Source organism: Cupressus sempervirens, chromosome 4, assembly GCF_028749045.1.
Source record: "Cupressus sempervirens isolate cs-2001-9-10 chromosome 4, ASM2874904v1, whole genome shotgun sequence".
NCBI lineage: Eukaryota > Viridiplantae > Streptophyta > Pinopsida > Cupressales > Cupressaceae > Cupressus > Cupressus sempervirens.
The window spans coordinates 394058795-394084761 of NC_143121.1; the positions used below are offsets into that span (position 1 = coordinate 394058795).

Here is a 25967-nt window from a genome sequence, read left to right on the forward strand (position 1 = left end):
GAGCATAATAATTGATAAGTTCAAGGAGCGCATTACTAAACTTGAACTAATATCAACAGGCTTGCAGGTTGCAGGTACCTCCAAGAAAGTAAGAAGTAAATGAGAAAGGAGCATGTTTTTTTCATACCGAAGGACACTTGGACATCTGGTCACAATTGTGGAGTTAGTAATGAAGAAGAGGCAGTCAAAGAGGTTCTAACCAACAATGAAGAAGATATGAATACCGTATTGTTTCAACAAAATCAAATGTTTATGGGGAGATGGATTCAGCTGTTGTTAACTTGTTATTCATAGGGGATATCCAAATCTCTATATTGGTGACTTGGAGGTGGTTATTGACAAACATCTTGGTGAGGATCCTCTTACTCAAGGATAGAGCGTGTTGGAGTCTTCACATGATGAGAATTTACTTGAAAATGATGATATAGCGGCAACCTTGATTGTACATGCAGATCAGTCAAATGAGACTATAGAGGCCTATAATGATATTGACGACACCTACACAAGGTATGAAACATGTGTTCTTTATAACATAAACTTACTTATGTGTGATAGTGATTTAGAGGACAAATTCAAGAAGGAATTTCCAGATGATCATGTTTTAGATGAACAATCAGAAAAGGCATTTCAAAATGACAATGGTATTTTGGAGTACCAGCTGAAAGTTACTAATGATATGGTTGTTGCTGCCTTAGTACATTATGATGACACTCACAAGATCATTGAAGATCTCTTCATGAAGGTTCAAATTAAAAGGAGGCAAAGTTCACTGAATTTGATTTTTATTTTGCAGAATTGGAGGTGGTCAAAGTGGCTCTTGAATAAATGAAATCCTATTAATTGAGCTTACTTTCAGACAGGGATCAAATTTTACGGTTGCTTAAGTATATGTTGATAAATTGAAGAAAAAGGAAGATGAGGTTAATAAGCTCATTGGGGAACTTAACGATACACAAGAGATATGGGAGAACACGCAAATTGCTCATAAGGAAGCAAAACATCAGATTTTTGTTACTAATAAGTGCAAGGAGAAAGAGAATAGAGGAAGGACTAAGTTTTTGTTGCCAAGTTTTAGTCCTACCCCTTTTAAAGCCTAAAGTCATTGGTTTGAAAGTGAGTGTCTGTCCAAGTGTGATGTCTACGTATCTTTTAGATCACTTACTTTTTGCCTTTCCCGAAGTGCTCTACTTTCTTTGTTTTCTACGTCTCCCTTTGCATTACCTTTACCTGATCTTTCAAAGCGGGTTTCCTGTTTTTCCGGTGCACATGGGGTCTAGGTGATCTAGGCATGGTTGGGGTGTGTTCTGGTGTCCTCCCGATGAGAAGTATGTTTTTCCGCATTTCATTTTCTGCTATCTTGCCCTAACCATGGATTTCGAGCTTTCGATCTATTTTTCCCCTTAAATGAACTATATTGCGAATCCAAAGGATGAAACCGTGACAGTGATTAACAAGCTAAGAATATGATTATGTCGTATTGGAAAGGCCTATGAAGCTATGGATCGAAGCCAGAATGAATCTCATTCAAATTTGTGGAGGAGTGCTACGAGGGAACACAGATCTATGGCTTTTTTGTTGCGTATTCATGGAAGTGAAGTTGTTTTGTTCTGCTTCCAATGCTGTGTAAACTTGAGCCAAATCTCAGTCCCAATGATCAAAGAGAGTGAACACGATGTTGAAAGTACCATTTAAGGGGTCATAATCAGTAAGGCATGCTCGAGATCTAGCTTTGAGGCCATTAGATTGAAGTGAAAGAATTAAGTGTTGTTAGTTGTGCTCCAGTCTAGGAAATGTTGCTAAGAAAGAGGTTTTATGTCCCAAGGCAATGGAAAAGGCCACTCCTCCTAAGGCTTTGAAAATAGAAAATCAAGTTACTCTAAAGTACGAATATTCCTCGGAGATGCTTGAAAGATACTTCCGAAAAATTTAGTAGTAGGAGTGTGGCCCCGTTATAAAGGAAATGCAATGTTAAAAGCTTTAGGCGGAAAGTGAAAGGATGAAGTGCGCAAGCCATCTAAGGATTACTCCCCGTGCTGCGATCCTGAATATAAGGAAAATGGGTTTGTGGAAAAGCTAAGTGTTTCTCTCTCTCTCTCACATATGTTAATATTATCAAGTATACCTGCATTCCGGATTTTGAAGCAAAGTAAGCACTTCCCGTAAAGCTAAAGCATTTGTGTTGTTAAGTGATTCTTGGTCATATCACTTTACTTTAAGTAATAGAGCTTTCAGGAATTTAATATTTTACATGCAAATGAACGGAAAGTTTAAATAGTTGTTACTCATCAAATTAAATGCAAATCCTACCGTTATAATTGCTGGCCAAACTTAATTTCGTTCGTGTGGCGCCAACATTCTAATTCCTAAAGCTATTGCATTGGAATCACCTACAATTGGTTTCTTCAAGTATATTTAAACGGCTATTTATCGAGAACTGTATCTTGTGCAATCATAGTGAATGGAAATCAAAGCTACTGGTTATGATAAGTTAATTGGCCTGGAGAGTGAGTTAAAAGAGCTTACAGAGAAATCTTTCAAATTCTACGATTTGGGTGATCTTCGTAGAAGACTTAATTCTCAACCCATTCACCCAATCACTTAGAAACTTAAAGAAAGCAGACTGGTTGAAGCAGTTGGTTTCCCTATGGCAATTCATGCACCTGAGCTAGTGAAGGAATGCATCAAGAGATACAACCCAGAAAGAAAATAGATTTTGTTTCCTAACCAATCTATTCTCATCTCTATCAACAAGGCACTGATGCAATCTGCATTTAGCATTCCCACAAAGGAGCAGTATTGTGATGTTGATTTCGACTCTTCCGTGTCCATGTTCAATGAGAAGAAGACCCTCAGACAGGAAGATATGCAAAGGACATGGTTCCAGACTGCTCGCTCAAAGAAGAGCAAAATGCCAAAGACCCTATTCGGCAAAAATTTGAAAAGAGAAATAGTGGATATCCTCGCACTCCTCAGACTAAAAGGAAAAGAGAAGATTTTGGAAACATCGAGCACCATTTCTTCCTAGTACAAGCAATATGTCTTGAGGATATGTAGATCGACTGGGCACAAATTATCTATGATGAGCTCGCCTCATGGTTGAATTCGGCTAGAGGATTCGGCCAGTTTTACATGTCCTCATTTATGATCTATGCCTTGGCAACTCACCACTTGTGGCCCGGCCTCCCTAACATCCCGAACTATGATGAACGCACCAAAGTATATGAATTTTACCCACATCTGCAACTACAAAGAAGCTATGAGGAATATGTGGCTATTAATGATGCCTTCACAATGAGGCTATGTCAGGAATTGCAAGGATGCCCTGAAAGGAGATTTTCACCAAAGGCAATTTCGGCCATAAGCCAATTCGGATGCTCATTCACCCAGTTTCTGAGTTTCTCTTATATGCGTATAGGAGATTATGATGGCTTTCCTAAGAGGTTGCCAAGATATCCAGAAGACAAGGTGGTTCTAGTCGAACTGAGTCAACAAATCCTCGACGTGAACACCCTGTGTTCTAATGTGAAGAAGATAGTCGAGATTCCCTTCCCTACAATGGTTGGCCCGTATTCATGTGCTTCCAAATCAAATGCTCAAAATTTGGTGAAGAGCTTTGAGGGCAAAATTAAATTGTTAGAGTATGAGGTTCTCAGGCCTCAATATGATCCAATTAACTATGTAAAGGATCACTTGAAGTTGGGATATGCCTATAGGCATGTTTTTGATATTGAGGACTTATGGTCCGGGTGTCTCAATGAGTACCAAACTCGGGAGAGGTTTTGGTCACAATTAACCACTAACGGGATTAACTTGTATAACGATTTTGTTGATGATTCTGACCTTGCAGATGATGGAGCCTACATGCAACTCACATCCTACGAGAAGATCAAAGGCACCCCAATTTTGTCTACCCCACCTGCAAATCTAGTCATTGACACTATGGAGGTTCTTATGCAAGGGACAGTCAAGAGAACAGATAAATGGGTGGAGTGGACTCGAGCGAGGAAGAAAAGGACCGGAAGCACTGGTTCTACAGGTGGAGTATCAGCTGGAGCCGCCCAGTCAACCACAGCAACAACCACCACAACTACTACATCAACATCTACAAAGCCATTATAGTCCATTGGCCAAGGTGGAGACCAGCCTCCAGAAAAGAATGTGCCAATCACTCCTACCTACGGAGTTGGCTCTCTTCCAAACACTGGGAAGGTTGGGGAGAAGCGGGATGACAAGGATAAGGGGAATGAACAAGAAAAATCGGTGGCCAAGCCATCTTCCCCTGTCCAAGTCATCAACTTGGATGGCGACAGTAACCCCATGGATGGCTAGGAACAAGATGCATCTCAGCAAGGGGATACCTTACCCCTTTCGGTAACTAAGGTCGGTGCCTTCCCTATTGCTTCTTAGAGAAAGCCAACTCCCTTAATCCCAATGAAGCTATTCGATCCCATTGCATCACAGTCCGCTATCAATGTCTTCTCTACAGAGTCGCAGCTCAAAGAGACCATTGATAATAAGAAGAGGAGATATGAGGAAGCAACTCCATCGAAGGACTTGATCACACAAGTTACTTCCTCTCAGCCATCCAAAAAGACAATAAAAGCAGAAGACAATTGTTGCATTAGCTACTAATTCGACAACTGGCCATATGCTAGTTGAGATTGTTGAGCCACAGAAGGAAGGCAAATTTCATGAGCTTTCCAAGGATGAGTTCCAGATCAAGATAGTGGATCTTGGCATCCAATTCATGACTCATGGTGAACATGTGGAAATCTACCAATGAGAAAATCAAAGGTAAGCTAGAAGAGCTTAGAGTAGAAAAGGAAATATTGAAGGCCTCGAACAGAGAATTGGTGGAATATATAAGGTCTACACTCGGGAGCACTTCTTCAAGTCAATTTGACCCGAATGCAGAGGAGAACAAGAATTTACTCCTAAAGCTACAGCAAGAAAGGCAATTCAAGCAGGTTGGATGAGCATGGGTAGATCAGATGAAGGCTCAAGGTCCCCCACTAGTTGAAAACTTGGGAAGCTTAGTATTGGATGCTCACAAGCTCAAGGAAGCAGCTTCAAATCATTAGGCAACCATACAGAAGGCAGCAGACAAGCTAACAGAGCAACTGGCCCTTCTATAAGAAGTAATAGACATGCCCATTGCTCATGGGATCCTTAAGACAGGCAAGGAGTCATTGTTTCACAAGAAACAATCCTTGGAGTTTGTTATAGAAAGCTCCATGAGATATGCAAATGAGCTCAAGGATGTGCACGACCTGGTGCAAAAGGTCATTGAAAAGTTGTTTCAATATTTGAAAATATTGCACACAAAGTCCTTTGTGTCCACTAATGGCAAGCTCGTGGATATTGAGAGAATGAAATCAAAGTTCTTCGCATCTGTCGATGAATCCGTTGACCCACTCAACTTCCACGTGTCCAAGATTCAGGAGCTCTCAACAACAGACGCGATCATAAGGAGAGAATCGGAGAAGTTCCAGTCAAGGGTGGCCAGAATAGATGAATTGACAGAGATGCACGACTACTAAATGGTTTGAGCTGACAACATCATCATTCCAGATGTTGAAGAGCTGGACAAAGTAACCGAAGCCATGAAAGCTTATAGAGCCGAAGCAATTATTTCTAAGAAGACATGATGTTCTGATGCTTTGTTGGGCACCTGTCATTCTCCCTCTTCTCTTTCCTTTTGTAGTCATTAATGGCATTTTGTCAGTCTTTGTAACGGATAATGATTCAAGCTTGTCCTATTCTGAGTTGATTTTGTTCAAAGATGCTCTGCAAAGCAATCATCCAATGTAATCGGCCATTTTGAGAAGGCTTATAAATGTAACCTTTTGTGAAGTTAATAAGATCGGAAAAATTTACTTTGGGCAAACCCCTGTAGCTAGGACTACTGTGTGTGACTCTGAGTCCATTTCAAGTTTTGTTGTTCATTTAGTTTCAGTATAGTGTATGGAATGAATGTGCTAATGTTAAGGTTTGAATGAATGTAAATGAACTTGGTTTTAGTTGCCTTCGTTCAATAATTTGTATGTCTTACTTTCTTCAGCATAAGCATCTCATTTGTTCTTTGTGTTGTACACCTTAGTTGGTGTGTTAAGTATAGTCAGTTGCATAAGAAAGCCGGAAACTGGTGTGTGGAGAAGCTGAAAGATAGACAATCCGGGTATTGTCAAAACATCAGCTAATTGGGTAATCTGAGAATTATCTTTTTTGCCATCTCTTCCTTTCTTCCTGCTGTCATAGTTGCTTATGCATGTTTCCATCCATTGTATTGTAGGTCAGAATAGATTGCATATTGTGAGTTAGTCCCCCTTTCAATTGCCTAAGTTGTTTAAAATGTTGAGCGACTTGGTATTTGCCTCTTCTGCTCTCTGGTTAAGAGCATACCCCCAAAGCCTGAAAAACAAAATTTATTACATATCTTCCATTCAAAAGGGAGTTGTACCTTTCAATTCAAGGGTCTTTGATAGATAACTACACTGACCCATTATGTTGTTAACATCTTTATCCTCCATAGGCCATTGGGCAAGTTATGAGTCAAGGTATAAACCAAAAAGATAAGGAAACAAACTGTTAACCGACAGTTTTCCAGTGAAGTGATTAAGGAATTTGATAGCATACAACAGACTTATTGGATAGCTGTCCCAAAAGATCGAGTAATATATTTTGGATCAGCCAAAATCTTAACATGGGTTGGATAACATTCAGTTGGGTGACAATTCTTTGTTTGAGGTAGATGCTGATTGGACACTTGATAATCCTCTTTTTGAGTGGGATGAGGAAGTTCTTTCTAATTACAGTGATGAGAATGGGATGGATTGTACAATTTGGGTCCCAGATGCAATGTCTAGTGATGAGTTTGGCTCATAGGATGGGTATAGTGGAACAATTTCTAAAGTTAGCACTGCTGCTAACTTACCGATCAGCCTACATATGAGTTCAAATTCTGATCTACAGATGAGCTGGATGGATTCTTTGGCTCAGAAAATAAGTGGTTCCTTGTTAAGAGTGGATAGTACGTCTCACTTGATCATAAGATGATTTTTCAACCACTTCCTTACTCATTATTCCTATGTATTCAGTGGCATTTTAGATTGGTTCATGTTGTATTAGTTCTTCTACACCATTGGTGTTGACTTCAGCCTTCAAGCAGTTCGATTTCTACACCAGCAGCTTAGGATGGGCTAATATGTTTTATTGTGTCCCTATGATGAGAGTTATGCACCTCCATGGAAGATTATTTAGAGTTGGAGAATTGTTTAGTGTTGGTGGCTTTTTCATATACTATTTCTCCTCATATTTGACAATTATGACAGCATAATAATTTGGTATCCTAGCATTAGCATGTATGGTGCATTACTTCAATGGGATTTTGATGAGTGGCTTCACAGTTCTAGGCATTGTTTATATGAGAATAGTGCAGTGGATTGGGAGAGAAACATTCTTGAAGTTGATATGGGATCGAAGCATTTGGTTTCAGCATGCAGGTGTAGATTGCTTGAGGGCAAGCAATCTATGGGAAGGGAGGATTGTCATGCCCCCTTTTGGGACATCAGGAGTCAATCAAATAATTAAACTTTAAGTTGTCAAAATATATCAAAACAATGACAACTTAATTAATTATTTAAAAAAGTATTAAAATGACTTAATATAGCTTAGTGAATAACCAATAAAGGCATTTTAATTTAAAGTGGGCTAATAAAGAGACGGAGAAAAGAATCCCAAGAGACAACAAGGGACAAATGAAGTCATAGGGATGTATTATAAAAGATCACTGAGAGGCTCATTTTACATATGCTTGGAATATGTTTTGGGTTGTTTCTCTCTTGGAGAATTTTGAGAACTTTGGCTTTCAGCTGCTTTGAGGATGGAAACCCTCAAGCTTGGAGACAATGGACGGAAACCACTGTATATTGGAGATATCACTCAAGTGTTTCACTTTGTGCTTCATATTTCTGGTTATCCAATCTAACTGTAAGTTTTGTTACTACAATTAGATTTTAGTTTCTCTACTGAAAATTTAAAGACAAGATTCATATCTCATGTCAGATTCTCTATTTCAGTTTGTTATTTTATAATTTCTTGTACATTGTATTAGATATATCGAAATCAATTGCATGCAAATTATTGTTAAATTTCTAGGAAATATTTTGATGTAAAAAATCTAGATAAAATATCCTAAGGGGATATTACAATTCTCCCTAGGTGTAAGGTTTCTTGCCACAACAATTTCCCTCTGCGGGAGAAGATTGTGAACATTTGTTTGTGCTTCCTCTTGGTCTAGAAAAAAAGCTACCCCCCTATACTCGACAGTCTTTTCTCTTCATGCAACTATAATCAACTTGGAAACAATGTCTTCCTACTCTCTTTGAATTCAATTCAAATTAGGTTGAACCAAGTGAATCTAATCTTCCCGAGGAAGCACGTACTAACTAAAAGAAAGAAAATAATCCATGTCAAGCATCGATTCGAGGAATTTTGAGATAAAAATTATTAGAATTTTCAAATTTCCCTTTCTCCAATAGAGTCATCAATTTGTCAATTTGCATTTTCTTTAGAGTTCAAAAATATTGCCACCTTTCATTTATGGATAAGGCCTCCAACTCATTAAATTTTGTGGCAAGGAGTATTATCATTTATCTTCAAAAATCGTGCCAACACCTTCACATGCTTTCGCCATATAATTTGTCATTTAGGAGATTGTACTTCTTAAATCTTTGGAAAAGATTGTCTCAAATAGCGAGAAACTCCATCAAGTCCAACAATTAATGATGCTTTGAACTTTTGATTATGCAAGCTAGAAGTACAAGGATTCGGAAATCATTTGGCTAACCAACTTTGAAAACTCCATTAATACAGATGACCAATTACAATATACACTTGAAGAGTAGTCAAGACATTGATGATTTCAAGAACTTATGAACCAAGTAGATGAAGGGATACAAAAGTTCAAAACCTCCCCAACTTGTGGACATAAAGGTTTCTTTGGCATACATGAGTAACAATAAAGACTTGGTCCTATAGAATGGTTGGGTGCTCAACAATTCTATGAACTTTTGCACCACCAATACTTGGTTCAAAAATTAAACAAAGGGCCCACTACAAGAAACACGTGATGAAATCACAAGGGCAGTTTTACCCAAGAACACAATTTGAACCAGAGCTTGATTTTGAAAGAAAGAATCAAAATTTCCAAATTTTTAGGGTATTTGTTGGTGTGTTTTTATGCAACAGAATAAAATACTAGGGGTAATCTATCCTCTCTTGAACAAAATCCTCCAATGTGCAAATAGACGAATTGTGTGATCACAAAGATGACTACAAGGTTCTAAATGCATGTGATTTTTTGTTGTTCAAGATAGACTCTCAGGATGGGATGATTTGTTGAAAACCTCCAAGGGGACTTACGTACTTATTCAAGATTTCATTTTTATCAACTTTTGAATTTTCCTTTTCTTATTTTTTCAATTTATTGGTTAAATACTTACAAAGAATTATAAAACAATGTACAAAAATGAGTGTTTAAGAAGATAATTCTAAGTTAATTTATACTAATCTTATGAAAACAGGAGACAAGATTGTAGAAGTGGAATCCAAAAGCTATACCTACTTTGCCAAATTCAACAACTCTACAAGGATGGTGCTATCTTCTAAGGTATTTCAAAGATTTTCACAATTGAAGTTAAGTATATTTCAAGCATTTAGACTAACCTTGCAAAATAATTGAAAATCATTCAACTATAAAAGCTCTGAACACATTTATTCCACATAAAGGTTTCCAATCAAATCCTTCATTCAATCTAACAACTTGGAAAATAAAATCTACTCTAAGTGAGGAATAAGAAACCATGCAACATTTGCACAATGAATTTACTAAAGAAGTTACTGTGCAACAATCTATATGAATCTCCTCTTACAAACGAGAGCAGTGGAATTCACATATGAGTGGTCAAGCAAATAAAGGTCCAAAATCAATTTACGATCAATATACTATATTTTTTGTGCTTCTCTTGCTCTTCATCCTGATGATGGATCACGTAGTGTGATTCAAAACGTTGATGGTAAAAATCTTAACACAATCGAATCCAGAAACATACCAATACAAGACCAAGATTTAGACAATTATACCCTAATTATGGTTTACAATGACTATCCAATGAAAGCCAATAAACGATGAGCATGTAGAAAAGATCTTCTAGAAGAAAGCACTCCTTATCCTTTCTTTACCAGCATATTCGATGAACCTAGACACCATAGGCACGAAAGTATCTAATTGGTGGAGAAAGAAGGTTGTTGCCTAAGCATACTTATCTTTTTAGATGAAGTAGGCTTTGAACATTTCTTCTTCAATTTTGGGAATATGAGATTTTGGAAAAATACTCTTAAATTTCATCATCTTTAAGCCTCCTTCAACTTAGAATGTTTTTTCCTTTTGAGTGTGCTTCAATCCAAGATTTTTGACTTCTTTGGATAAATTTTAAAATTTGAATTTTTAAGTAAGTTTTAACTTTCCAAGGATTGGAATTAGGAATTTTTTTGCTTATTACGCAAACTATTTATCAGGGACTTTCCTTAAACAAATTCTCCCTTGAAAATTCTCTTCATGGAGAACAAAACGTTTGATGATACTTGAGGAATTTCCAATGCACTCCATGGGCAAACTTCATTATTCTTTGAGGATACTCCGTAGTAACATTGTTTAAGGATTCTTTTAGCCATAAAGGCGTAATAAGAAGACTCTTTCTACTCTGTGTGCTCAATAACATTGACTTTAGGCAAAGATCCTCCATGCTTCTATGATTTAGAATCCAGCCGATTACAACAACCCTTGAGCAAATGGTCACATTTGTGACAATAGTTGCACTGCACCTTTTTCTTTGAACCATCTTGAGACTAATTGAAGCCCTTCTGTTGAGATGACTGAGAGTGTTGAGATTTTTCCTTTATCTTTGTGAAAGGATTTGGCTGAAAAGGCTTGCTCTAAGGAGGACAAGGTGGCACTGCTACCAAACTCTTGTTTCCAACAATCCTGTTGTAAGTTTGGTGTGTAATGTCCCCGATTTTGGTAGGTCAACACAGTGGATGAAGTTAGCTCATCATAGCGACTCTCGTGAGCTGACAAGGTGTTTTGGGGGGTCTCATTTGTGGACTTGCTATTTTTAGTAAGTCTATTTTTGGCAGTGCAGTGAGTGGCTTTAGCAGTTGGTCGTCACCTGTAGTTAATAAAGTAATAAATTGCATGAGTTCTTATTTATTTATTAATCATTGAATTGCATTATTATAATAATGACTTTAAGAGATATTTATTAAAAAGCAAGTTGGAAAGTTTCTAGAGTTGAGGTTTTTTTTAGAAACTTCCACAATTTCTGAAGTGGAGTTTTTGGGAAACTTTGGGCCAATGAAAGCTTATAAATAAGAGCTCATTTCATTGGGAAAGACATGCTTGAAAATATATTTTCTTTTTGTGCCTTTGTGGCTTTTCTTGTTTTTCTGACCTGTGAGCCATTGCTGAAGTATAATAGTCTCGTCTGAGAAATTCTTGGAAATTGTGCTTAAGTATACAATTGGCCAACATTCTCCTACTGTATTCCTGTGGCTAAGGAGAATAATCTTGATTATTACATTGGAAATTATATTTACTCATTGAGAATCAAGCTGAGGGTTTCTGTGGAGTTTTCTAAGAATTATCAAGCTTGAGTTACAACTTGTTGCTGGGGTATAACAGGTTGTAAAAGGATTCTCCTGCTGTCTTACTGTCTTAAGGAGATCTGAATTAGCTGTGGCTAGCTTTGGTTCCCTGCGATTATCATAGCAGTAGCTAACACACCAATTTGAAGGCCGTATTTCATGGTGGACAGGTTTATTGTTTGATACCTTGGCTTGTGTGAAGGAGTTCAAGCTTGGCATCAGCATTAGAGGCACTTACCATCCATTATTTCAACTGCGTTTGGAGTCAGAATTTGCTGCCACTTTATACATGCCCAACGATTACATTTTAAAGTCCACAAGCTGATTCCAGGCCTGCAATTTTATTACATATTGGGTCACGTCCCTGCTAGCAGTCATACTAAGGCAGGTGGCACATCTTAGTGGGCTGGTTGATAATCTGAATTAGAGAAGGCCACGGAAGGATCCAAACCAGCAACTTACAGTCTGAAGTTCTGCGACTTGGTTCAAAGGGGGTGGCATTAGGTTCATTGACTGCCACGGCATCATCACATTCAATGTTCTATTTTAAATAAATTGTGATCTGCACAATGTTTTAAAACAGTGAATGATAAGATGATATTGCTCTCGTTTTAATTGGTATCATAGTTCGATCCGTACCAAGACTGAAATTTAATGAATGAATGTTCATAAACCCAACTTTGTTTAATATATATCAATATTTGGTATTAGTGTTGCTTGCCGAATGTTGAAAAAATGTCAATAAATTTGCATAGAAAATTGGTGTATTAAAGAGCAGTAAACAAATGGGGTTTTTACATGGTGCACAACTATGGAAATTTCAAATCAACAATGGTGGAAGTAATGTTGAGGATCTCTACAAAGTGTTCATACGATTTAGGAAGACTCTTGAAGGTGATGACTACCATATGTTCTTCCTCCATTTTCCAACCAATGGCTTCGAGCTGATCTCAAAAATCCTTAATCTTCGTTAGATGCTCCTGTAAGGACATGTATTCATCCATAATGATGGAAAACAAGTGGTTCTTCAAAAAGAACGCTCGACTCTTGTTGGATGTCTCATGCAACTCCTTCAGTTGCTTCTAAATATTGTTGTAGGCTTGCCAGAAGGAATTTGAGGCAACAGATCATCTATAACAAAGAGCTTGCGAGGCATGACAGCTTCTCAATTTCGGTCATCAAACTTGTTTTGGTCTGCTTAGGTTGTGGTAGGACAAGTCTCTATGCCCAAAAAATATTGAATCAAGGCAGCAATATTTGAAGATTGTTATAATTTTTGTCGTCGAATCTTTGATTGACCTCCAACATTAAGTTCGTCAATAACACCATCTTGCATGTTTTCCAATGCATAAAAAGGGAAACAAAGAGGTGATAGCACAGATTCGGAAAGAATCCCAATTCAGAAAATAGAGGAAAATGCAAGTACATACTTCAAAAAATAATGAAGTACGACTATATAGATTTCAAGAAAAAAATTGGTTGGCCCAAAAAAATCTGTTGAAGACTCAAGAGATTCCAAAAATCCCAATAAGAAACTACAATTAGAATAGAATTTTACTTATATGGAATTTGGGGCACAAAAACCGAGGTACTCAGAAAAATTTGTTGACAACCCAATTGTGATCTTCAAAAAAAACCAAGAATCTGCAATTAGTTTTCCAAACTGGCACAGAAAAAGAGATTTTTGAATAAAACCCTAGCTGGCTACAAAAAACTCATAAAATTACAAATAAGCTTTGAAAACGAAGCTGCAGGTACAAATAGTTGTCGTTTTTCTCATAAATGACCTAGACGGAGGTCAAAATTGCTAGAGGAGGATTGACCTATGCAGAGGAAATTGCTACAGAAAAATCTTAAAATTTGTGGAAAAAAAGGCCTAAGATGACATGGTTTGCAAACAAGGAACCATGCGATTTGCAGAATCAATGGCCATGATCCTTCTAAAATGAGCTGCAAACATAAACATAGGCCTTGAGGCAAAGAAAACGACTAGTAGTTAAGTCGTTTGTTTTTTTAGATGCCAAGACGTCGATGCAAAAGAGACTTTGACCTGAGTACAAAAACCTTCGACCAAAAAAATTGCAAAAAAAAAGGCAATACAAACCCTAGCTGGTATTTGCACAGCCAAATTTCTGAAGGTTCTGAGAAAAAAAAATAGAACGAATAAATTTCCAAAAGAAATTAGAAATTTTTCCAAAAAAATTCAAGAAGGCCCGATACCATATTACGCTAAGTAATTGATGTATTAATGAAATGATCAAGAGATCCTTATAAAGAATTTAGTATTTCCAAGAAGAGATATATAGAAAGTTTGTAATAAGAAACTGAAGAAACAACCTTTTCTCCAATAAATTACATAATTGACCATTAAAGTAATAAAATAATAATATTCTAATACTCAAAAGTTTCTAAAGCCTTATCAATGAATGTATTTCATGCACATCATCCAATTAATGTATTCCACGAGATTACTTTCTTTTTTAGTGCTTTTGCAAACAATTCGTGCGGCTTGTCTATGCTTCCTTGTTTTGCATACATGTCTACTAGGCTTGTTGCAACAACATTTAGAAAACCCTATCAAGGTGTTCAAGCACTCCAAGCTATCTAGAATGAATTACGTCTTGTATTGCCTGGTAATTGGTGCAACACAAGTGTATATGTTTGCATATATGTATCTATACATATAACCCAAGTTGTCTAAAATGAGTGTGTGCGCACGCACCAAGTCTTGTCAACTCCCAAGTTCCAAGTTGATTCACCCTTGCCGAGTTCAAGTCTTGCTTCTATGGATTCAGTTTCTTGAGGAGCAACAAAGTCGGCAAGGGGACTATAATGTCCCTTCTCACAAGCTAAGTTTAAAGAGGGAAATAATATCAATTATTTAATAATATGTCTTAAAGTGAAAATTATAAAGGTAATATTAAATAATTAATTAATGTGACTTTAGAATTCATTAAAGTCGCTAATAAGTTATAACAGTGGGAGAAATTCATAATATCGTTCTTGGGATTGCTGAAAGATATATAGTGAATGATTTTCTTCAACATCAATTTGAGAGTTTTTCAAATTCATTGTCTCAGGATCTGTGCCTGGTAAACACCATTCCAGACAAGGAGAAGTCTGTCTTAAGTGGCTTAGGAAGAATCATTCAGATTCTTTGGTTGGTTTTATAAGGGAGTATATCAGAAGTCTGGGAAGTCAAGATATAGTCGAATCTATAGTTTACAAACTCTCTGAGTACTCCCTGAGTTGCCAAGTACTCTCTACATTTTTTGTTGGCTGAGTACTCACCAGTTTAACTCTCATTTTTGTAGACACAAAGAACCATGGGTGAACATGTTGTAGGTAATACATTAATTAAAATGTGTTTTCCACATGCTGTTTTTCTATTAAACCATTCATTTTCTCTTTCAAGATGTCAATTTTTAATTTAATACATTTTGTAATTCAATTTTACGAAAAAAATATATGTTTCTTAAAGAGATTTTGGTTTTTAGTTCTTTCTAAGTTCCTAAGTTTCTGTGAAGTACTCTCCGAATCTGAGTCTGCAAACTATGGTCGAATCAATTGGCATTATTTTTTGGGCAGTTTGTAATAGCATATCGTGGAGTGCTGAATGCTCTGTTTTATTCCAGACTCAGTCTGCAGTATGAATATCATATCGAAGAGAGTCAGATACTCATATATTGAGCTGCATCTATAGTTTGGCAGAAATTGGATACCAGGAAACAGAGACAATACTTCTTGAATCCAGGCTCCGAACCATGTTGAGAAAAGGTGAAGTATTTTACGACATCCCCAAGCCAACAGTCTTGTAGAAGATTCTGACCACAATAGCATGAATAGAGTTCATGCATGAACGGAATTTTTTTTATTTGAAGCAGTCACTCGGAATTGGAAGCCACTGATGAGTTGAAATTTGACTTTCACTGGCACTTGTGTGGGATTATTTCTCCTCAAAACATTAATATCTATCCTAGAGTCAGTAGTCTATTCTACAACTAATGAAGATGATGGCAGGCGAAATATATCTTCAAAACTAATTAAGTTAGTAGCACAGGAGTTATATCTTTGCAATTACTGGAAATATTCACAATGTCATCACCGCAGGAGATCAGCCTTCGCTGAAAGTCTTTGATTCATTACCATCAGGCACTCATGTTGGGTGCTATTGTCTTTGCAACTGCTGGAAGTCAATCTATCGACTCTGCAATCTCTATGCTTTATCATTTGGATAGCATATAAAAGGTCAGCTTTCTGATTTGTGTATGACAGTGTAATCTTTCCAGTGGTGTATTTAGTTCCTGCTGTCTTTAATTGTTGTATGCCACTCAAAGTTCATTAAACTTGCTGCACTCCAAAACTAAAATATAAACAAACAAACAAAAACAGCAAACAGGGTTTCAACTTGTTCAACCTGCAGATTGTTTGTTAGAATACCAGAGGGATACAGTGCAAATCAATTGGGAATTTTACACTTTGAATCATGAACGCCACATAATCGTGTTCTCCTGCATTTCAGAGTGCTTAATTTCTAAGTGGTAAGAACAAATACAAAACAGGTCATCTAACTGATTCTTCCATGATTACTCTATGATAACTAGCAAAAAGTGAAGAACAATACATTAAATTTTTTAATACCATGGTTTTCTTGTCAAAAAACTGATTGTATAGAAGTCAATAGGGCTGTCTTTTGTTTTTGTATGGAATCTAAAATAGAGGCTTCAGTTTCTAACACAATGTATTACAAAAATGTAAAATTAAAAAAGCTATCTCTGCTACATGTTTAAATTTAAAAATCTGGAAATATTGTTCCCAAAGTATAAATCCAACTACAGAAGATTGTGATATAATCCAATACCTTCTTCTTTACCCTCAAATTTTTTATCAAAGAAATGCAATCTTCCAACTTCTTGAACTCTTTGTTAACTCTGGCAAACTCTTCTGGCATTATTGCTGGCTGTCTTCAAGTAAAGAAGAAACAATCAGAATCATTACATGCGGAGATGATCTTCTTTGATAAGAAACAAAAGATGTTTAGGATAAACCACAGACAAATTCATGATTGCAAAAAATATGAACTATCTGGTTGGATAAATGGCTTTACAAGCATATAGATATCATAATTTCCAATCTTTTATTAATATGGATGGCCCAATAAAGAAGCAGTAGGTATTGAGAAACAGCTTTGCATAGTAGTTTGAATCAAATAGGAATACCAATGCCCGAACGTATAAGATTATATCTACAACTTAACCTTAAATATTAGAGATAAGTAAAATGGAAAATATGGTCCAGAAATCGAAACGTGCCAGCATAACAATGTAACATGCCATAACCAAGCTGACCAAAAGTTGTAAAATCTAAAAACGGAAGTTACAAACAGCTGTTGAAAACTTGAACCAAAAGAAATTTTATAAACAAATGGTTGAACCAATTAGATTGCATCACTATACTGATTCCATTTGCAATTTTATCCTGTTGTCCGAAGTCATTTGAGATGCAAGTCATTCTGTAAGTTGTATGCCCCAAAAATTGTTTTATTTGTAAGTGGCACAGTAGCATTTGAAATGACATATTTATCAAAAATGTAGAAATTTATGCCACTCAGTTTCAACTTAGCTTAAAAGATATATGGTTGATTGTTGTAGTCTTCAAGTATTTGAAATGATTCTATGAATGGAACTACAATAGAATAAGGATAATCAAAACAGCTCCCTGCAATTTAAGGAAGCGTAAGCACAAGATTGCAACTGATGGCATGGGTACCCATCTAAGCTAACAACAATACATGCCCAAAAAAGAAAAATGCAATGGGAAGTGCTACCAACAATACATGCCCAAAAAAGAAAAAGAGAATGAAAAGTCACTACCAAATATGAAAGAAACAAATAGCTGTTTAAAAGATAGCATCAAGCAATAGCTATCTTGACAAAATAATGGCAGAAAACTTATGCATAACCAGAATCTGATTTAGCAATTACTCTACAGAACATAACCAAAATCTAAGCATAAGCTCAATGTTGCAACTGATGTCACGGGTACCCACATAAGTTAGCAACAGTACATACCCAATAACAAAAAGGACAGTAAAATCACTCCCAAATATCAAAAAACAAACAGCTGTTTAAAAAGGAGAATCAAATAACTACTATCTTGAAAAATAATGGCAGAAACCTTTTGCATAACAAGAATCTGATTTTGATTTTATTCTACCGAACATAATCTAATTTTGGTTTAGCAATTATTTTACCAAAAAGCCAATCAAAATATAGTTTAGCAGTTATATCAATTATGCTACCAAAAAGGGCTCAGTACAAGAGCAAGAAATGTGGAGATTAAAAGCATAGCTGAGGAGATTTGAGATCACTGGACCTAACATATCATTTTCTCAATCATACTATTGTGATATAACTTCTACAACAATTCATAAGCATACCATAAACCACAGTCCCATGACAGAGACTTAGCAGTGCAGAAAGTTGTTAGGTCAGGCTTCAGGAAAACATGCCCATAATTCCAGCTGATAATATATTTATACATGTAACATATTTGATTAGTTCAAATCTATGTTCCCCCCAGTTTTTGGGATGGGGACGGCGGGGGACGGCGGGATGGGTTTCTAGGATGTCACATATTTTTGGCGATTTTGGGGACGGGAGGGAGGGGGGACAGAAAACGGGGACAGCTATATATAGGGAGATTTTAAAATATACACTGAAATTTGCAAATATACATGTCATTCATATGAAACGAAGCACAAAGCATGTCATTTAAACATTATAGAACCTTAAAATACACCATTTGAATGCCATCTAGGAAATAATAACTGATTTTAGTACTAATTGTCAATATGCATATCAATATGTGAACAAAAATATTTAAATATAAGTTTAGCAATGAACAATATCATAAAAATCTGGAAATCTAAATATGCCCAAAGGCTAGAGAGCGTTTCATCATCATGTTCAAGTTCAACATAGAAAACAAAATATAGAAAAATGAAGCTGACTGCTGCTCGAGCTCTTATAGGCAAAAAAATCACCTCCTCTTTCGGCAAAATGAAAACCCCAGCCAGCTGCAACACACTCCAACTTCACAGGCAAAACCAAACAAATGACAAAACAACCACAATGTGGTCTTTTTTGACCTTATAGGGCATTTGGAGAGGCGAAGCCCACTGGACAACGAAGTAGGGACAAACAAAATAAGGTTTTTTGTTTTAAAATTTTTTTTTTTAAGCTTCACCAAAAACGGGGAAGGTCGGTCGTCCCCGGTACGGTCAGAGGACTTCTAGACGTCCCCTGTCCATACCGGGGACAGCCAACTTTCCCCTTTTGTTCTCCCAAAAGTTCCCAAGTACCGGGGACATCCACTGCATTTTTTTCCTACTTGGAGATGGCGGGGTGACGTCCCCATCTCAGAAACCTTGGCCTTCCTGGCAGGGACGCGTCCCCAAGGTACGTAGGTTCAAATCTATTTAGATTTTCCATATTTTTCATGCCGTGAAATATTGCCAATCCTAGATAAGTCTTTTTGAAGTTTTAGCAAATTTATCCCAAGTCAACGTCATGTTATTTTATTCATTTAAATCTTTATTATACAAAAATTGTGATTCAAGATTTTACCAGATTTTCTAATTTTTGTGCTTGGCACAAGTTTTCCATGAGAACTTTCATTAGCAAGTCAAAATTAAGTCATGTTACTACATAGTAATATACACTCTAAAAATGTTTTACTATCACCATCCCATGAGGGATTAAGGTGGGGCTACTTGGAAAATTATCTCACAGAAGTCACGCCAAGGTTCCCCTTCCATTATGCCTTAGCACATCCCACCATCATCCTTTAGCCACTTTCATGGGTGCCCATGTCTCCTCGTTAGGCATCCACTGAACATCCTCCACCCCAATCAGAGTTCGGTAGACATATTCAGCTGGTAATATATTTACACATGTAATATTTTTGATTAGTTCAAATCTATTTACATTTTCTATATTTTTCGTGCCCTGAAATATTGCCAATCCTAGACAAGTCTTTTTGAAGTTTCAGCAAATTTATCCAAGTCAACGCCATGTTTCTTTATTCATTTAAATATTTATTATACAGAAATTGTTATTCAAGCTTTTACCTAATTTTCTAATTTTTGTGCTTGGCACAAGTTTTCCATGAGAACTTTGATTAGCAGGTCAAAATTGAAGTCAAAACTAAGTCATGTTAATATATAGCATAGTTACATCACCCTGGGGGATGGGGGGACAACTAAACAAGACGAGGGGAAAGAGGGGCCTTAATTTGGGGACAGTGGGGGGACGGCGAAGGGATAGTGGCGGGGGACAGGAGGGGGTGTGTATATATTTATATGGTACTTTAAATGCTAGTTATGAAAAGATGTATTGCAATATAAGATATAAAGATGCAAAAGAGTAAATACTTGAACATTGGATTGAATTGGAAAATCGAACATTCAACATGAGCAAATAGTCAACATCGGGACGTCCCCCACCTCGGTGGAGGTGGCGGAATCTGGTGGCATTCCTGGGGACAGGGGGACGAAGCTGCCAAGTCCCCAGTGCGTCCAAGTCTCCGAGACGTGGGGCACAAGGGGGGGGGGGGGGGGGGGGACACATCCCCGTGTTACTGTGCTCTATAGTAATATACACTGTAAAAATGTTTTACTATCAACATCCCATGAGGAATTAAGGTGGGCTACTTGGATAATTATCTCACAGAAGTCGCACCAAGGTTTCCCTTCCTTCCTGCCTTCTATTATGCCTTAGGACATCCCACCACCATCCTTGGACCTTTAGCCACTTTCATGGGTACCCATGTCTCCTCGTTGGGCATCCACTGAACATCCTCCACCCCAATCAAAGTTTGGCAAATATATTCAGCCAGGATGAAGCTTGTCCTGTTGCACTAGCATGATGGAATACAGGCTTGAAATTGATACTTGTTAATGTATATATAGGAGAGGGACAACAAAAACATATACCAAGTCTTCAGCAGCGCTTACCATGGACTAGTATGTCTTCTCCATACTTTGACTTATGCTATCAAAGGCAGTAAATGCACCAAGAAATCACCTTGGGCAAGTATCTATCACCCATACACTCTTCCAATTCATTTATGTTTATGCGTGGGGATTTTTAAATTTACTTTGCACACTAAATTTGCACGTTCTCATACCTATTGCCTTATTTTATAATCATACTCATGTATTTGGGTGTATACTAGGGGAGGCCCTCTACTAGCTTTCCATCTTAGAAGCTTAAAAAGTAAATTTCCTTTCTAAGTATATACATTTTGGTAAATAAAACTCAAACTGTCCCTCTAACTTGGTTACAATCCTTATCTTTCAAACATTTTCCCTTCCGAGATCTTACAGCTTTCAGGTTTCATACAGATAACTTCCCATGGCCAAACCAAGTACTTCAAACTCAATTGTAGATGTCAACATGGTTGGAGCTTTAGTAAACAAGAAAACTAGACGATTGCTAGTCAAGATGGGCCAGCACAACATTACAGCTTCTAGTCAAACCCTTCAAGCTAACCAAAATGATCCAACAAATGCTCACTGTGTATTTAGTTTTACACCAGGAAAGGCCCTCGACCTTTTTTCATCTTAGAGTCTAAATAAGTAAATCCATTTCTATGTATATTTATTTTGATGAACAAAACTCAAACCCTCCCTATGGTTGGATGATAATCATTAACTTTCAAACAATTATCCTTCCCAAATCTTAAAGCTTTTAGGTTTTGTGAGGATTGGCTCTTAATTTCCCCAAAAATTCACTAAGAACTTGGCATTCCTAACCCACGTTGAAAATTAATTGTAAATGTGAGCATAGTTGGAGATGCAATTCACAAGAAATTAGACTATCACAAATCAAGATGAACCGGCACAACACTAAAGCTTCCAATACAACCTTCCAAATTAACCAAATTGATCCCAATGAACCACAAGATGACCAAGAAATGTTCACAAATGTAGAGAAATGAAATTCAACCAATGGTCATCCAAGCCTTGGGCAAATATCTCAAGCACCATGCTGAACATCAAGTTCAAACCTTAAGTAGACAATGTTAATGAGAAACATGATCCCTACAAATGTATCACATCCCATAGCAATACCCTATATGCAAGCTTGCAACTTACCTATTTTTTCCACCCCATTGCTATTACAATTCCAACCAATGCAGCAAAATTCCATAAGAGCCCTTCTGATTACACTCGAAAGGAAGTATTGTGGCTATTTTGATCTTGGCTCAACATATCACCTTTGGGGCAAACAGAGAAGCATCAGTCGGCCACATTCCCACAAATACTACTCTTATATACATATCCATAGAAATGCAAAATTAGAACTCTCAAAATAATTAACACTCAAAAGTCCTATGTAACTTGATGCATAAAGAACGTTGAAAGTAATTGCATATCAATCTGAGACGGCACCATAGTTGCAAGAATATATACTCATATCAGAAACAGTTGTCTATCGATATAATCCCCTCCTTGGCATAAAAGTTATAAGTTTCAGAAGAGCATATTATCATTATCAGATTCGAGATACTCAGTGACCAGTATACAAATCAATATAATTAAGGTCTGCAATGATTACTAGTCTTGGAAGAAAGCAGTTATCTATACTATAATAATAAATCAAGAATGTGATGACAAATATACCTATGATTGGCTATAGTTATCAATGAAAAACAGACATGCGTTAGTAAACGTCAACAGCGAAGCCAAAGGGAGGAGAAATATAAGAAAGAAAATTAATAAGTATCTGGTCTACAGAACTGTTTATTACATACAGTGAGATCTCATACACTGCTAGCATCATCGGGCAAAACAGAGAAGACATTCAGATCATAAAACACAGCTTTGCATCTCTGTGGCCGGTATGAACATTATTGCCCACCTTCTTAGTTAAACATGATGATAATAATAAATTTGGTAAGAAAGAATATAGGAACATTATCTTTAATTAACACACATGCTGAAACAGATTATTATTTCTAAGTTGGGAAGATGAGCAGAAAAGCAATAAGGGAAAGGCTTGTGTAAATCCAGCCAATTGCTTATTCCAAGATAGGGTAGGGATCAGCAACCCCGAGTGCCTTGCGGACATGTCCAAGAAAGGCAAAGCACTTGGATCTGTAAAAGCTTCAGGGAATCCGTTGAGTTTGGTTTGTAAGCAACATATTGCATCTCAAAATTCTCATAGACTACAATAATAACCAAGATAATATGGTCTGTTACTAATTTACCTATAGGGTAGTCTGAAGAGAAGAACAAAGGTGTATTCAGGGAAAATCTAGTGTAAATCAAGCCAACATGTCCGAAGATAGGGTAGAGATCAGTGTCCCCGAGCGCCTTGCGTACACATCCAAGAAAGGCTTAAGGGTTTGTATCCATAATTCGTTGACTTTGATGCCAAAACAATCTGTTGACATCCTAAGTGTTCTTCTCAACTAAGAACAATAATAAGAAGAAAATAAAACAAGCATCTCGCTAAGTAGGTCACCTAGCGTGGATGTTTAACACCTACGACCAAGGCCAAGGGAGTCAAAAGTTCCACTCTTGGGCTTAGTATGAGATTGGCTTGGAATAATTTATCATGACTCACATTTTCTTGAAACTTATATATACACATATGTGCTAATAGTAATGATCACTTGTGGTTGCTGGATTTTATTGAAGAAGTAAATTTTGTAACTTTTTTCTTGACCCTGGCTCATTGCAATTGTAAGGCATTAATCAAAAATGTATTCATTATATGTCTGCATCGTGTCTACTTCGTGTCTTCATGCATTAATGTGTCTACTTTGTGTTTTCATGCACATACGTGTTTACTTCGTGTATGCCTCGTGTTTTCATGCATACTCCATGAATCCCTTATGCTTTCTTACCAAGTTACCAGATTGTCTCCAGCAGCCCTCAAAGTCTGGTCCTTGTCAAATTCTCTTGCAGAGCTACAAATTTGCTGCAAATTCTGTCAGAGGAACCCGGGCAAAATTTGCAGCGAATTTTGAAGAATCTGCTGTCTAGACCTGGACCATTCTTTTTAGACTTTTTAAAGTGTTTTTTTGACGTCTCAACCCTATTGTGACCACTAAAAAGACCAAAAAAGATGTTTATATGTCATTTATGCATTTGTGTATGAAAATGAAAACTTGCTTATATAGTAAATCCAAATTGACAAAAGGTGATATCTAAATTGATGATTATAGAGGAATGTCTTTAAAAAGATATGATATGTTTGAATCCAGGACTACAAATTTGTATCTCACCTTTTGATATAGCCTGGTTAGAAATGCTCTAACCAATACAAAATAAAAAATTCAGATAACTGCAGTTATCTTTTGTCAATTCCTTTTATTCTCAAACTGGCCCCATCATATGGAAATATGTTCCATGCATGTGACCAAGCAAGTGTATCAAAGTTGTATGTAGTGCTAAATGATGTAATTAACGTCCTATTGAACTGAAACATAGATTTGGTAGTGTATTTTGCTATGTTCCTTTACTATTAGCAGATTCAAGTATGAATTTATTTTTTGTTGCATATATATACACTCATATACATCTTTTTTTTTAAAATATGTTTTTGTACGGATGAACCCAAAACGAATCCAAACCCAAGCCCAAAAAAATTTAGACAAATTTTGAGCCCGCATCCGTACCGGAATCCGAACCAGCAACTTAGCTTTCTTACATTTAATTATATGCTCTACAAGAAAAGTTATGAATATATCATTTTTTGCTTGAAAACAAGCAAAATTTGAGAAGGGAGGACTATGATATCCCTATCAAAATAAGACCTATATAATTAAAATATAAATGAATAAATAAATAATAAATAAATAAAATAATCATAATAATATAATATTAATAATGATATAGCTATCATTTATTACAATCATATTATATTGCATGATATATTAAAGTACGAGAATTAAATATTATTATATATAAAACGATAAAATATAATATTTAAATTCATAATCATAATATACAAAATTAAGTGTATATATAAAATGATATTAATATTAATAATATTATTATTAGTGATATACATTATATTAACAAATAATATAATGAAAAGACACATCTTTTCACATATCAAGGTATATAAAGAAATATTAATCAACCCAAAGGGACAGAAGAGAAAAAGATATATATAGAATTCGCTGGCAAAAAGCTTAATGAAGAAATATAATGAATTATTTAAGATCCTAGCAAGGAACATTGCACGGAGTAAACACATTGAAAACATATTAGACGCGAAGCATTCATGCCAGATACAAGGCATACATCAGAAATGTATTCATGAATTAAACATGCTGAAAATGCATAGATCATGAAGCAAACAATTATAATGTCATTAATCATTTGGATCTCTAGTTTTCCACTCATTTGTCCTTGTCACTTTGCAATATAAGAGAATGAATACAGTTGATTCTTAGAAAGCATGTGAATAGCTGTTGAAAGACAATGCTTATCTATTGATATGATATGATATGATAGATTTTAATGACGTCCACGAGACTAAAGTAGTCTATGGGACCCATGCAATCACCCTCCCGAGTCAAGAGCCAAACTAGTCAATTGCAAAGTTTTGGTTAACTTGTCTCTTCTTTTCTGAATTTTGATAATCAAATCCGCTGTTCTCTTCACTTGATCTTCCTCGAATAAATAGTTGAAGTCCTTGTTTTGCAGAATTTTTGTATAATCAGATCTGATGTCGTTGTAAGCCAAGCATTCCTTGACAAAGTGTTGCTCTGTCTCAACTGTTCCCGTATTGCAGAATAAACATGTTTTGTCTGCCCACTCTTCCTTTGGAACTTGCCATCTACCAGTTTCACATCGCAGCTGATGTGAACTAGTTCTAATTTGTGCCATCAACATTTTTGCTTTCCAGTTAATAGGTGCCCTTATATAGGCCTTTTCATCATGACTAGAAGTGGGATTAAATTTTTTAATGTAATAAGATTTTTTCCGCCCTATGTGTCTTGTCCACAGAATATTGCGAAATTTTTCATTGACAAACTTCTTTATTTCTTTAATGTTATCCGGGCAAGTTTGGATGTTGATATCCCATTTTTGCATCCATTTGTCATTTTGTTTCATCCATGTGCTTTTCTGCCTCACAAGTTTTTCCTCTATTACCAACTTGGGCCAACGATGTATTTCCAGACCTTGGGTTTTCTTTAAATAGCTTAGCATTCGGATCAATGCGACGGCTTCTAATGGAAAG

The 25967-nt window shown here is 36.4% G+C and overlaps 1 protein-coding gene across 3 annotated transcripts in view; it reads right to left on the reverse strand.

The window, feature by feature from the left end:
• Window positions 1-25967, reverse strand: part of LOC149561708 (Peptide chain release factor 1) — a 111481-nt gene that overhangs the window by 79826 nt on the left and 5688 nt on the right. For 2 of the 3 annotated variants that reach the window (XR_016363849.1, XM_089825252.1), the window contains exon 3: window positions 16565-16663. Coding sequence is in view for 2 of the 3 variants with exons in the window: in XM_089825252.1 (XP_089681378.1) it covers window positions 16565-16663 (99 nt within the window). In the remaining variant the exon portion in view is untranslated. Of the gene's footprint in view, window positions 1-16564; window positions 16668-25967 lie in introns of all 3 variants that reach the window. The other variant, XM_089825253.1, reaches the window with a different exon arrangement.